The sequence below is a fragment of the Bos javanicus genome, chromosome 2 (genome assembly GCF_032452875.1).
Source record: "Bos javanicus breed banteng chromosome 2, ARS-OSU_banteng_1.0, whole genome shotgun sequence".
Classification (NCBI taxonomy): Eukaryota; Metazoa; Chordata; class Mammalia; order Artiodactyla; family Bovidae; genus Bos; species Bos javanicus.
In genome coordinates, this window is record NC_083869.1 from 84588021 (window position 1) to 84600446 (window position 12426).

General features: G+C 38.6%; 1 protein-coding gene across 4 annotated transcripts in view; it reads right to left on the reverse strand.

Moving 5' to 3' along the window:
• The window catches only part of DNAH7 (dynein axonemal heavy chain 7), a 252750-nt gene that overhangs the window by 129728 nt on the left and 110596 nt on the right, over window positions 1-12426 (reverse strand). For all 4 annotated transcript variants that reach the window (XM_061440697.1, XM_061440686.1, XM_061440708.1 and 1 more), the window contains exons 28-29: window positions 3712-3924; window positions 407-505 (exon numbers count right to left, since the gene is read on the reverse strand). In XM_061440697.1, coding sequence (XP_061296681.1) covers window positions 407-505; window positions 3712-3924 — 312 coding nt within the window. The remainder of the gene's footprint in view (window positions 1-406; window positions 506-3711; window positions 3925-12426) is intronic.

The window sequence follows — 12426 nt, forward strand, 5'->3', positions numbered from 1 at the left end:
TAAAAGACACTGCACTCTTAAGCTTATTTTTCACTTCTTCGATCATTAATTTTGACAAACATTTGCAAAGTATCCCTCTGTGTAAAGGATTCAATGGTGTGTTTCACCAATTACTTTCCTCCATGGAGTCTATTTCCTAGTGAGATTTATAAGCAAACTTTCTGTGACTTTTGGATGCTTATTATATTCTGCAGTAGAAAAAAAGTACTACTTAAAAAAATCCCAAGTTGTTAAAAGTTACTTGTAACAACAAAGCTAGCTAAAAACATTTCAAATAAAACATGGAGTGACCTACCTTTCTCTGTTTTCTACACTGGAAGTTTCTCAATGGGACTTGAAAACTTGGACACTTGATAAATACATTATTAGAAGAGTTTTGATACATTAGAGTAAGAAATGTTCTTACCTCAAAGAGTGGTAAATCGTGGGATAAAAATTTCGGCAAATTTACATCAATAATAGATCTAAGCAGCAGAATTTCTTCATTTTCATTTGGATATTTCAGCTGAAAGAAAATATAGTCATGATGACATCTGCATCTGTTAACCGCACTCCATGCATGTTCATACACACAAGCACCCAGGCCCCAGAGGGCATTCAAACCCATGCAAAGATGTTATTTATTTTCATTTCACTGGGCTGTTATTAATTTTAGAAGCTGACGATTATACTTGTTGAATTTTATACTAGTTTATAATGAAATTTGAAGTTTAACTAACTGCCTTCTCACAGATGCTCTGGGTAAAAAGCTATTGGTCATGATTTTCAATGAGTTTGGGAGTTGCCATTGCTTCTATCCTGGGTAAGACCTTGCTTGTCCTATGCATTCAAAACCAGCAGTCAGTTGATAAAGTGTAAATAATCATTAAAAATGGGGACTCATTAAAAGATTTAAAGTTAAAACATATAAATATTCACTTATTTGCCCATATTTTGGTGCCAAGGCTTTTTCTCTGAGGGTGGAGTTCTGCACAATTTTTCTTGTACAAAGCAAAAACAATCAATAATGAGTCATCACTCTAGTTTTTTGTGTTTTGTTGTTTCTGTTTTTTAAAGATAATCATTCTCTTCAAAGATACTTAGGAGACAATCTAAATGTAGCATCCCCATGAATTGTTGTTTTTCAGTCTTTCTTTTCTTATCCACACCTAATTCCAACTAAACTGTTTAGCATTTCATCTTTACTCAGTCTTTCTTAAACAAGGAACTCAGTTTTCATAAATACAAACCTCTTCTTTTCATGCTCATATACCATCAGTTTCAATGACAATTAATTAAAGGACATAACAATAATAACATAACCAACTAGCTTCAGAAAGTTTTGGGAACAAGCCACCTGACCATAAGTGGGAGGGCAGGGTGGCATGCCACCTTCTGACTGCACACTTGGTACTAGCATGCTTGAGGGTGTTCCCCCAGCAGAGTGGAGAGGGCTGGTTAATGCACTGTCACTTGAGTGGAGGATGCTTTGGAAAATATATATTAAATTCCAAAACACCCAGGGTTTACTAAAAACGTGGCTGAACTCAATTTGTTGCTCATGCCCATAAGATGGTTCATGTAATTCACAAAAAAATTTGAACTCAGAAATGTTTCTCTCAACTTCTATACTTTATTCAAAATTTCACACCAAAGCTATTCCCGCCATCATCAGTTTAGGTTTCCAGAACCCTCATCCTGTTCTCTGGAATCTTTCTAGTAAATTCCATACTTCTACTTAACTGGCTTTAACTGTACAAAGTCAATGATGCCTGGCAGTTAAGTCCTGCTGTCTCTGAATTACCAGAGCTCCCAAACCTAAAGCTGGCTCTGCTAATATGGACTTTGTCTTTGCATCAACCTAGAATCCCAGGGATGGGGCACCTGGTGGGCGGCCGTCTATGGGGTCACACAGAGTCAGACATGACTGAAGCGACTTAGCAGCAGCAGCAGCAGCAGCAACCACACATCAATTATGAAGTGTCAGAAGTCTGTTTTGTCAAAAGGCTGTCATCTTAAAACAAACATTTAAATTGTTTCCTGATAAAATAGAAACAAACTTCAAACTATTCAAGCCAACACATTCAACAATTCTAAATTAGCTTTTGACAAAGAATGATAGGATTCATTTGCAGAATTCATTTGCTGCATAACTTTAATAGTTCAATTCCACAGTCAAGATGTCAGTGATGACATACAGTAGGACAAAGCATTATCCTTCCCATTATCTGACCACAATGCAATCATGACACGTCAGGTTAATACAAATTGTTGCTTCTAGTTGCATTTGTTTATTACTAAAAGTAATGACTTGAAGTCGTTAGACAAATGTGAAATAGAATATCACTACTATATATCAGAATTATTGGTAACATCATCTAGAAGTCAAAAATGCATGCCATTGTTTTTAATCACACAGGATATATTTTAAAATCTTCCAGTCATGAACATGAAAATTTTTATAAGCTACAAGGTCAAAGTTTGCCTTTTGCTGTTAATTAATCCCATGGACAGAGGAGCCTGGCAGACTACAGTCCATAGGGTCTCAAAGAGTTGGACATGACCGAAGCGACTTAGCACACGTGGCCTATCTTGCTTACTTTCATAAAGAAAAAAGAACAGTTATACTTTATGTTTCTACAAAATACTTCCAATGAAAAGTTACCCAAATCTTAAAATATTTGGCCTTTTTATCAATATAATTATGATTCATACTATCTTAAAATGCACACATTATACTGCAAATCCGTTACAGGTGGTATGAGTGTGTGCATGCTCATTCATGTCTGACCCTTTGCAACCCCCTGGACTCTAGCCCACCAGGCTCCTTACTCCGTCCATGGAATTTTCCAGGAAAGAATACTGAAGTAGAATGCCATTTCCTACTCCAGGGGATCTTCCTGACCCAGAGATAGAACTTGCATCTCTTATGTCTCCTGCCTTGGCAGGTGGATTTTTTACCATTGCACCTTGCAAATACATTACTGCTAGTCCATAGTTATTAAATAACAATGTCTAGGAATTTTGTACGTTTGTATTAATTATACACACATTGTTGCTTTTAAAGTTACATATATTCACATAGACTAAATGCTTTCAAAGTATTTCTCAGCAGCAAGGAATTTTATTCCTCAGTAGTACTCAGTTTCATATAATTAAAACTGTGGGATGGAACTCAAATCACTAATCACATGGCTGCTGCTGCTGCTGCTGCTAAGTCGCTTCAGTCATGTCCATTTCTGTGCGACCCCATAAATGGCAGCCCACCAAGCTCCCCCGTCCCTCGGATTCTACAGGCAAGAACACTGGAGTGGTTTGCCATTTCCTTATCCAATGCATGAAAGTGAAAAGTGAAAGGGAAGTCAGTCATGGCCGACTCTTTTCGACCCCGTGGACAGCAGCCCACCAGGCTCGTCCCTCCATGGGATTTTCCAGGCAAGAGTACTGAAGTGGGTTGCCATTGCCTTCTCCAAATCACATGGCTAAGGTTTTACAAATCATAAAATTTCCTTTTTCATGTATGCAAATGATCAACTATTTTAGTACAATAGGGAACTTTTTTTCCAGTTGATGGAACCAATCAGTTATTGGAGCTCTGTAAAGACACATGGTCCTGTGATTTACAAACAGGAAATGAATGAGTTAAGAAGTGGCAAAACCAATACAATATTGTAAAGTTAAAAAATAAAATAAAATAAATAAATAAATAAAGAAGTTACTCGAGTTTTTTACCTTTAGATTCCCGGCAGCGGTAAGCACTGACTTCACAGCTCTCATTCCATAGTCATAGTGATGCTGTGACGACAACTGCTCTGAACACAGGCGATATGTAGCCACAATCTTCACTGACAGTGGCCGAGCTGTGACAAAGCCACAGGAGTACAGGACGATTTCAGCAATCATAGCGTAGTCAGGCACCATCATTGCTACTGTCCGAAAGAGCGCCTATGGGAGTGGAGAAAAGGTGCTTTATAAACAGGCCATCATGAAGATAGCTCGACTCTTTATAGCATGCTACAGTGTTATAGCTTTTTTGTAATACTGTTGTTATAATATCCATATCCTATAGATAAAACATTTTAAAATGTGACTTCTTATTATTGTTATATAATGAAGAAACCATTAACTTTTTATCCAAATATTTTTTCTGAAATTATGCTTTGAGAACACTTCAAATTTATGTCATACCTGGGGCTTTGGTGAATTATCAACTTACTTAAGTATTAAGTATCCATTATATTCTATTCCTTTGTAGAAAGTGACATGTTACAGGGAAAAAGCATCAGACTCTGCTAAGATGTTGGGTTTCTCATTGGAGCTGTTAGAAAGTGGCTGGTATTGGGAGACTGTGCTCTAAGTGAAGATCTCTAGATATCTAATTGATTAAGGTAACTCCTAATAACAAGGGTATGTTACATAAGTGATGAATTTTGAGATATTTTTTAACCTTTTTGCGTCTTCAGTCACCATGTCAGTTCAAGCATAATAAAGGGAAAAAAGCTGAAAACAAGTATGGAATGATTATTATTAGAGATAAATCCATTTTCCTAATTCTAAGATAATTTTTCCTCATGGTATTTTAAATGTTGTGGGACAAATGTTGTGTGATGGAAGGCAAATAGAAAACTGAATATATTTGGAAAGAATAAGAAAATTTAACTTTAAAAGGTGAGTTTCAATCAGAACTTATTTCAATAGCTCAAGCATGAAAACATGGCTTTCCTATACTAAAGCAGGAGAACAACAGTGTTACATAAAATTACAATTATATTCAAATAATGAATAATAATTGTACGGAATTACAGTCACATTCAGACAGGTTATAAATACCTTTTGGGAACTAGCTAAGTTACAGAAAACACAAGGCATGTTGAGAATAAGGACATTTTGCCTTAGTGATCTGTTATGACACTTAATTGAGAAGAAAAGACTTGCATCAAGCAAGATCCTTCCAATGCATTACATTAATTACTAGCTAGAGGTCTTAGCATTGCTATTTTATCAATAAGTTTAGAATTCAAGAAAGGAAATAATAAAATATTAAAAGTATAGAGCATGAACAAATAACTTGTAACAGAGATGTTTAAGCACGTGCTTAAAACTACTACATACCTGGGGGGGGTGGGGAATGCAAGAGAATTACTATAAAGTTGGTACCTCTTTTAAAAGGTAGGTTCTCAATAACTTTTTTTTAATCAATAAAATAGAGAATGAATGAATGAACTAGTGATTTAGCTGGTCAATGCCTAAGTTAGGGTGATACAAACTTTCTTTTATCTTATTCAGTCACTAAGTCATGTCCAATTTTTTGTGATTGCATGGACTGTAGCACGCCAGCCTTCCCTGTCCTCCACTATCTCCCAGACTTTGACCAAATTCATGTCCACTGAGTCAGTGATGCTATCTGACCATCTCATCCACTGCCTCCCCCTTCTCCTTTTGCCTTCAGTCTTTCTCAGCATCAGGGTTGGAGCTTCAGCAAGAGTCCTTCCAATGAATATTCAGGGTTGATTTCCTTTGGTATTAACTGGTTTGATCTCCTTGCTGTCCAAGGGACTCTCAAGAGTTTTCTCCAGCACCATATTTAAAAAGGATTAATTCTTCGGCACCCTGCCTTCTTAATGGTTCAATTCTCACATCCGTACATAACTACTGGAAAAACCATACCTTTGACTACAGGGGGCCTTTGTCAGCAAGGTGGTGTCTCTGCCTTTTAATTAGCTGTCTAGGTTTGTGATGCTGTCTCGGTTGGTCATAACTTTTCTTCCAAGGAGCAAGTTTCTTTTAATTTCATGGCTGCCGTCACTACCTGCAGTGATGTTGGAGCCCCAAAATATAAAGTCTGTCACTGTTTCCACTGTTTCCCCATCTATTTGCCATGAAGTGATGGGACCAGATGCCATGATCTTAGTTTTCTGAATGTTGAGTTTTAAGCCAACTTTTTCACTCTCCTATACAGCATATTAAAAAGCAGAGACATTACTTTACCAAGAAAGGTCCATCTAGTCAAAGCTATGGTTTTTCTAGTAGTCATGTATGGATGTGAAAGTTGGACTATATAGAAAGTTGAGTGCCAAAGAATTGATGTTTTTGAACTGTGGTGTTGGAGAAGACTCTTGAGAGTCCCTTGGACTGCAAGGAGATGCAACCAGTCCATCCTAAAGGAGATCAGTCCTGAATACTCATTGGAAGGACTGATACTGAAGCTGAAACTCCAATACTTTGGCCATTTGATGCAAAGAACTGACTCATTAGAAAAGACCCTGATGCTGGGAAAGACTGAAGGCAGGAGAAGGGAATGACAGAGGATGAGATGGTTGGATGGCATCACCGACTCAATGGACATGAGTTTGTGTAAACTCCAGGAGTTGGTGATGGACAGGGAGGCCTGTTGTGCTGGAGTCTATGGGGTCACAAAGAGTTGGACACGACTGAGTGACTGAACTGAACTGAACTGAGGTTTGTCATAACTTTCCTCCCAAGAAGTAGGCGTCTTTTAATTTCATGGCACAGTCATCGTCCACAGTCATTTTGGAGCCCAAGAAAATAAAACTTGTCATTGCTTCCACCTTTTCCTTCTATTTGCCATGAAGTGATGGGACAGGATGCCATGATCTTAGTTTTTTGAATGTTGAGTTTTAAATCCGTTTTTTCACTCTCCTCTTTCACCCTCATCAAGTGACTTTAGTTCCTCTTCACTTTCTGCCATTAGAGTGACATGAGATACATATCTGAGGTTGTTGGTATTTCTCCCGGCAATCTTGATTCCAGCTTGTGCTTCATCCAGCACAGTATTTCACATGATGTGCTCTACATATAAGTTAAAAAAGCAGGGTGACAATATACAACCTTCTCATATTCCTTTCCCAATTTTGAACCAGTCCATTGTTCCGTGTCTGGTTCTAACTGTTGCTTCTTGACCTGCATACAGGTTTCTCAAGAGACATGTAAGGAGGTCTGGTATTCCCATCTCTTGAAGAATTTCCCACAGTTTGTTGTGATCTATACAGTCAAAGGCTTTAGCATAGCCAATGAAGCAGATGTTTTTCTGGAACTCTCTTGCTTTCTCCATGACCCAACCAATGCTGGCAATTTAATCTCTGGTTCCTCCGCCTTTTGTAAACCCAGCTTGTACATCTGGACGTTCTCGGCTCACGTTTTGCTGAAGCCTAGCTTGAAGGATTTTGAGCATTACCTTGCTTGCATGTGAAATGAACACAACTGTATGGTAGTTTGAACATTCTTTGGCATTGTCCTTCTTTGGTCCCAGAATGATAACTCACCTTCCCCAGTCCTGTGGCCAGTGCTGAGTATTCCAAATTTGCTGACATACTGAGTGCAGCATTTTAACAGTATCATCTTTTAGGATTTGAAATAGCTCAGCTGGAATTCCATCACCTCCACTAGCTTTGTTCATAATAACGCTTCCTAAAGTCTACTTGACCTCACACTCCAGGATGTCCGGCTCTAAGTAAGTGACCAAACCATAGTGGTCATTAAGATATTTTTTGCTTTCCTTATTTGTATTCTTGCTACCTCTTCTTAATCTCATCTGCTTCTGTTAGGTCCTTGCCATTTATGTCCTTTATCATGAGCATCCTTGCATGAAATGAAAGGGTAATTTAGTGCTTTAAAAATTAATTTGGATTCTGGCTTACCCCATGGCATACTTTCTTGTGTGTAAAAAAAAAAAAAAAAAAGAACGGGAAAGTATAGATCCAGGTAAACTGCCAGAGCTTGAATAAATTCCAGTACATGTAATCAGTGTTAGCATTACCCTCCATGTTTACCTCAGCAGAAATAAACGATTGAGAATAATTATTCTACTGCCTCTGCCCTATAGGGTGGAAGAAGAAGGGCAATACATAAGGAATTATAAATACTTCCTAGAGGAGGCTTTCAAAGAACTACATGTTTGGAAGAACAACAACAAAATCTCAAGCAGTAACTTGTTACCATTTCTTCCTTTAGAGATTAGAAATAGATTTTATAATGCTGCGACCTGTTCAGAAATGAGCTAGGTTTTGCTTGAGTGAAATGGAGGATTCAGGATCTATTTCACTTTTTTTCTCTATACTAACGGAGTGTTTCACACTGCTTACTCTGAGGAAAGCTATGTATCAGAATGTGTTAGCATCTGCAAATCCTCCTGACTGTAGGACAAAACCCTCAATGAACCCCTGACTTCTTGTTCACCTGGAACACCAGACTCCCTCAAATCTCCCCAGATGCTCACACGTCCTTTAGCTCCTACTTCTGTCGTGCAAAGCAGCCTTGTGTCACAGAGGCCAGGCTCCGTCACTGGAACTGAGCCCAGTTTCACTTGCATTTTCTTCTTCTTGTGCCTTTAGAGTTGGATGCCACAATGTATCATGTTATTGACTTTGTGACATCAGAAGATATAGAATATGCCTATTTTCCATACTACCCAAAGCAATCTATGAATTTAATGCGATCCCTATCACATTACTCATAACATTTTCCACAGAACTAAATCCTAAAATTTATATCACAAAGAGTGTGACATGACTTAGTAACTGAACATAGAAGACTCAGAATTGCCAAAGCAATCCTGAGGAAAAAGAACAAAGCTGGAGGCATACCCACCCAGACTTCAGACAATACTACAAGACTCCATTAATCAAAATAGCACAAAAACAGACATATCAATGGAACAGAATGGACAGCCCGGAAGTAAACCCACACACCTACAGTCAATCTTTGATAAAGAAGGCAAGAATATACAATGGTGAAAAGATAGTCTCTTTAGCAAGTAGTGTTAGAAAAGTTAGACAGCCACTTGTAAATCAAAGAAGTCATAACATTCCCTCCCATTTTACACACACCAAAAGAAAAAAAAGTCAAAATGGCTTAAAGACTTAAATATAAGACAGGATATCATAGAACTCCTAGAAGAAAACACAGGCAAAACATTCTCTGACATAAATTGTACCAATATTTTCTTAAGTCAGTCTTCCAAGGCAATGGAAATAGAGGCAAAAATGAACAAATGGGAATAATCAAACTTAAAAACTTTTGCACAGTAAAGGAAACCATAAATAAAATGAAAAGACAACCAACAGACTGGGAGAAAATATTTGCAAACAATGCAACCAACGGGGGCTTAATTTCCAAAATATACAAACATCTCATATAACTCAACAGCAAAAAAGCAAAAACCCAATCAAAAAATGAGCAGAAGACCTAAATAAATATTTCTCCAAAGAACATACATATAGCCAATAGGCATCTGAAAAGATGCTCAACTTCTCTAATTAGTGGAGAAATACAAATCAAAACTCCAGTGAGGTATCCCCTCACAGTGGTCAGAATGATCATCATATAAAGGTCTACAAATAATAAAAGCTGGAGAGGGTGTGGAGAAAAGGGAACCCTCCTTCATGGTTGGTGGGAATGTGAATTTGTGCAGCCACCATGGAAAACTGTACAGAGGTACTCCATAAACTAAAAAGAGTTGCCATAGGCTCCAGCAATCCAACTCCTGGGCATACAGCTAGGGGAAAAAAATGAAAATTCTAATTTGAGAAGATAAATGCACCCCAGTGTTCACAGCAGCACTATTTACAACAGCCAAGACATGGAAACAACCCAACTGACCATAAGCTGATGACTGAAATAAGAATATGTTTTATATATATATATATATATATATATGTTTAAGAATTTGTGAAACATATATACATCATATATATATAGAGAGAAAGAGCTATCACAATGGTGATAGGTGAAACATTGCAGTAAGACATGTAAGAGAATACTGAAGAGGGGTGGGAGCAAGGCATGACCATAGCACTGGCCAGGAACAGCAGGAGTTACAAGACTGGTTTTGGTAACTGGCTGAAAATGCTGGGTGAAGAAGAGGGAAGCTTCAAGGATGATCCTGAAGACATTAAAACACTTTCTGGGTCTCAGCAGGCTTTAAATAGATAGTTTTCAGACATTTAATCATGTCTGATTGTCTGCAGGCCGATGCATGAGCTGTAGCCTGCCAGGCTCCTCCATCCATGGAATTTTCCAGGCAAGAATACTGGAGTGGGATGCCATTTCCTACTCCAGGAAATCTTCCCAACTCAGGGATCGAACCTGTGTCTCTTGCCTCTTCTGCATTGGCAGATGGATTCTTTATCACTAGTCCCATCTGGGAAGCCCGTACATTTATATCTATATATCTTTCATTTCCGGCTAAGACATTTTTCCAAATTGTTAGGCACTTCCATATATACTTGAAAAGACATGTTTTATAGCAGCTCTAACCAAGAAGACTGCACAAAAGGAACAATGCAAACAACAAAAACCTATTCGAATTTGAGAACAGCTTTTGACCTAAAATAGAAAGAAACTATTCCAAGCACCACTGTTTCAAAATGCACAATAAATAAAACATGGAGGAGTCCACACAGGGCATTAACAGACTCGACCCATGATGGCCCCAGATATTTTGCCTTTACGAATACTTATGTATTCAGATTAATCCTACTGAATAAAAGAAAAACATGAGTGAATAAAAAAATTAGACCAAAAGAGCTTTCCAAATGTATCAGTTCAGTTCAGTCACTCAGTCGTGTCCGACTCTTTGCGACCCCATGAACTGCAGCATGCCAGGCCTCCCTGTCCATCAACAACTCCCGGAGTCTATCCAAACTCATGTCCATTGAGTCGGTGATGCCATCCAACCATCTCATCCTCTGTCGTCCCTGCTCCTCCTGCCCTCAATCTTTCCCAACATCAGGGTCTTTTCCAATGAGTCAGCTCTTTGCATCAGGTGGCCAAAGTATTGGAGTTTCAGCTTCAACATCAGTCCTTCCAATGAACACCCAGGACTGATCTCCTTTAGGATGGACTGGTTGGATCTTCTTGCAGTCCAAGGGAATCTCAAGAGCCTTCTCCAACACCACAGTTCAAAAGCATCAATTCTTCGGCGCTCAGCTTTCTTTATAGTCCAACTCTCACATCCATACATGACCACTGGAAAAACCACAGCCTTGACTAGACGGACCTTTGTTAACAAAGTAATGTCTCTGCTTTTTAACATGCTGTCTAGGTTGGTCATAACTTTCCTTCCAAGGAGTAAGCGTCTTTTAATTTCATGGCTGCAATCACCATCTACTGTGATTTTGGAGCCCAGAAAAATAAAGTCAGCCACTGTTTCCACTGTTTCCCCATCTATTTGCCATGAAGTGATGCGACCAGATGCCACGATCTTAGTTTTCTGAATGTTGAGCTTTAAGCCAACTTTTTCACTCTCCTCTTTCATTTTCATCAAGAGGCTCTTTAATTCTTTTTCGATTTCTGCCATAAGGGTGGTGTCATCTGCATATCTGACGTTATTGATATTTTTTCCCAACAATCTTGATTCCAGCTTGTGCTTCCTCCAGCCCAGCATTTCTCATGATGTTCTCTGCATATAAGTTAAATAAGCAGGGTGACAATATACAGCCTTGACGTACTCCTTTTCCTATTTGGAACCAGTCTGTTGTTCCATGTCCAGTTCTAACTGTTGCTTCCTGACTTGCATACAAATTTCTCAAGAGGCAGATCAGGTGGTCTGGTATTCCCTTCTCTTTCAGAATTTCCACAGTTTATTCTGATCCACACAGTCAAAGGCTTTGGCATAGTCAATAAAGCAGAAATAGATGTTTTTCTGGAACTCTCTTGCTTTTTCCATGATCCAGCGGATGTTGGCAATTTGATCTCTGTTCCTCTGCCTTTTCTAAAACCAGCTTGAACATCTGGAAGTTCAGGGTTCACGTATTGCTGAAGCCTGGCTTGGAGAATTTTGAGCATTACTTTACTAGCGTGTGAGATGAGTGCAATTGTGCGGTAGTTTCAGCATTCTTTGGCATTGCCTTTCTTTGGGATTGGAATGAAAACTGACCTTTTCCAGTCCTGTGGCCACTGCTGAGTTTTCCAAATTTGCTGGCATATTGAGTGCAGCACTTTCACAGCATCATCTTTCAGGATTTGGAATAGCTCAACTGGAATTCCATCCCCTCCACTAGCTTTGTTCATAGTGATGCTTTCTAAGGCCCACTTGACTTCACATTCCAGGATGTCTGGCTCTAGGTGAGTGATCACACCATTGTGATTATCTGGGCTGTGAAGATCTTTTTTTATACAGTTCTTCTGTGTATTCTTGCCATCTCTTCTTAATATCTTCTGCTTCTGTTAGGTCCATACCATTTCTGTCCTTTATTGAACGCATCTTTGCATGAAATGTTCCCTTGGTAGCTCTAATTTTCTTGAAGAGATGTCTAGTCTTTCCCATTCTATTGTTTTCCTCTATTTCTTTGCACTGATCGCTGAGGAAGGCTTTCTTATCTCTTCTTGCTATTCTTTGGAACTCTGCACTCAAATGGGTATATCTTTCCTTTTCTCCTTTGCTTTTCACTTCTCTTCTTTTCACAGCTATTTGTAAGGCCTGTGCAG